Genomic DNA, 2,174 nt, shown 5'->3' on the forward strand with positions numbered 1-2,174 from the left:
AATCCCTAACGTTCTGTGATTCTGTGAGTTACTGTACTATATAGTTAAAGTTCTGATGGGGAAACTAGCTTTCATTTATCATCCTTACTCTTAATGTTCTTGTAATTTGCAGATTAGATACTGGTGGAGCTTGTTCCTTTGCAGACTGAGAGCTCAGATGAAAATTTTTATTGTACTGTGGCTGTACTGTCTGTCTATGCATAAATTAACAAATGCTCCTTTTCTGTGGCTTGCAGTAGAAAACCAGAAGTGGCAGCATCACTGAGAATTTAAATACATGTGGAATGTTCATCTGCTCCTTAACATATTAGGTGCTCCATATATCCATGGCTGTGGTCATCTTGGTGATGGTTGTTGTTTGCCCTGCAGAACTTGTAATGTTTAAAGGAAAATCTTCTCTGTTTGCCTTGGTAAATTAAATTTCATTGCATCTTTTTTGAGGATTTGGTTTGAGTGGAGTATTAGGTGGGTATTAGCCTCAGTGCAGAACAGATCAATCATTTGAGAGTTGTCCTTGTCTGAACTATATTTGATTATTTTAAAGTGGCTGACTTTTGGCTGTAGAAAGAGCAAATAAGCAATAGGCTACAATTGGGCAGAAAAAATGCTGTCAAAATTACTTTATCCTTGGGACATTTCAAGTCTCAGAGAGAGGATCTTTTTCAAATGGAATTAGCGTAGAGAATATGCTTTTGTGCATACAATCAAGGTTACACTGCTGTGTGATGTTACAGAACGTGAAGTGGGTGACAAGTCAGGCTTATGCGATACACTGTCAGTGAAACTGGTTTTGGTGGGAAATAACCTTTTGTTTGTGAGGGAAGTTCCTGTGTTGAAAATAGCTGTAGCTTGATTCATTGTCTCCCAAGGCTGGCCTAGGATTAACAGCCTTTACTAGTTCAAGAGCAAATTGAGTGGACATCCAGTATTTAAGCTACCAATCTGGTATTTATGAATTCCATTTTCTTTTCATTGGAAAGGTGATATGGTTCAGGTGAAAGGTGTTTTCTGATATTCCTTCATAGGAATAGCATTTGGGGCTTCTTGCTTACAGCAGAGCATGCCTGGAGTGTTTTTGTTGAAGTGCTTGGTTTAACATCACAAGCTAATGCGATTCAGGAATAGTCTCATTTTATTCTGTTTTTTTATGCCTAAATTGTGCCCATCTTCAGTCAAGCAGAAGTTGGGAGATGATGAAAGAAATAGTTAGCATTTCTTTCTCAGGAACAATAGCAGCAGTGGTTGGTGCTTCTGTTGGAGGAAGGAAGAATGTGCCTGCTAAGGAGAATAAGGAGGTGTTGCTAATCAGGCTTGTGACACACATCCACACTCATCACGCTCATACAATTCACTCATGCAGTTTGTCAGCAGAAATTCCTTTGTGTGGCATTGGTACTATTAGTTCTTCCCCTACAACTTGAAACACAACAGTATCTGAAAAGTGCTGATGTTTTCATATAATTTAAGAATTATGGTTTAAGGACTGCTGTAAATGATCTACACCCTAGTTTCTTCTTCTCAAATCTAAAATGAAATTTCCATTGAACCATTGCCTTGATACCTTTTCTTGACAAAGTTCTGACCAAAAAAAGTATGTCTAGGTAGACTTTTGCTTTATTTGAGACTTCTATGCAGAATGTTGAAGTTACAATACAGTAAATAAAGGAAACAAGTTCCTATTTCAAGGTAATATTCTTCAGTGTATAGTAAAATCCACATCTTATAATTCTACTGAAGAAGAGTTTTGTGAACAGCTCAGTCATCAGGTTAGTACTATATATTGATTCAGAGAGATTATAGATACATGCAGGGGAAAACACTGGTTGTTTAGCTATGAACTACTTGGAGTAGTTAAACTTTTCTGCTGTTAATGAATGCAGAACTTTTCTGTACTTGTGCTATTTGATAAAAATGCAGTGAACCCTATGCTAAGTTTATCTTGAAAACTATGAATCTGTTAATTACAGAAATAAACAGGTTTCACCTATTTCACCAGTTTTAGTGCTGCACTGGGATTCTGATCAGCCAAGCTCAGAACAGGAGGTTTTCGTTTATGTCTTCTGCAACAGAGAAGAAAACATTGTTAACATTTTAACATTTGATGCCAAAGACATTTTAATGCTGTATTACTGTCACAAAAGTGGCACACCAAAGTTTCAGAGCGCTCATGTAGG

General features: G+C 37.1%; 1 protein-coding gene across 1 annotated transcript in view; it reads right to left on the reverse strand.

The window, feature by feature from the left end:
* Positions 1-2,031: 2,031 nt before the first annotated feature.
* LOC104545021 (SPARC-like protein 1) overlaps positions 2,032-2,174 on the reverse strand; it is a gene marked incomplete at its 5' end in the record, with an annotated part of 6,782 nt that continues 6,639 nt past the window's right edge. Inside the window, one exon of the mRNA XM_010190048.1 lies at positions 2,032-2,060. Coding sequence (XP_010188350.1) covers positions 2,032-2,060 — 29 coding nt within the window. The remainder of the gene's footprint in view (positions 2,061-2,174) is intronic.

Source organism: Mesitornis unicolor, unplaced genomic scaffold (genome assembly GCF_000695765.1).
Source record: "Mesitornis unicolor isolate BGI_N332 unplaced genomic scaffold, ASM69576v1 scaffold18268, whole genome shotgun sequence".
NCBI lineage: Eukaryota > Metazoa > Chordata > Aves > Mesitornithiformes > Mesitornithidae > Mesitornis > Mesitornis unicolor.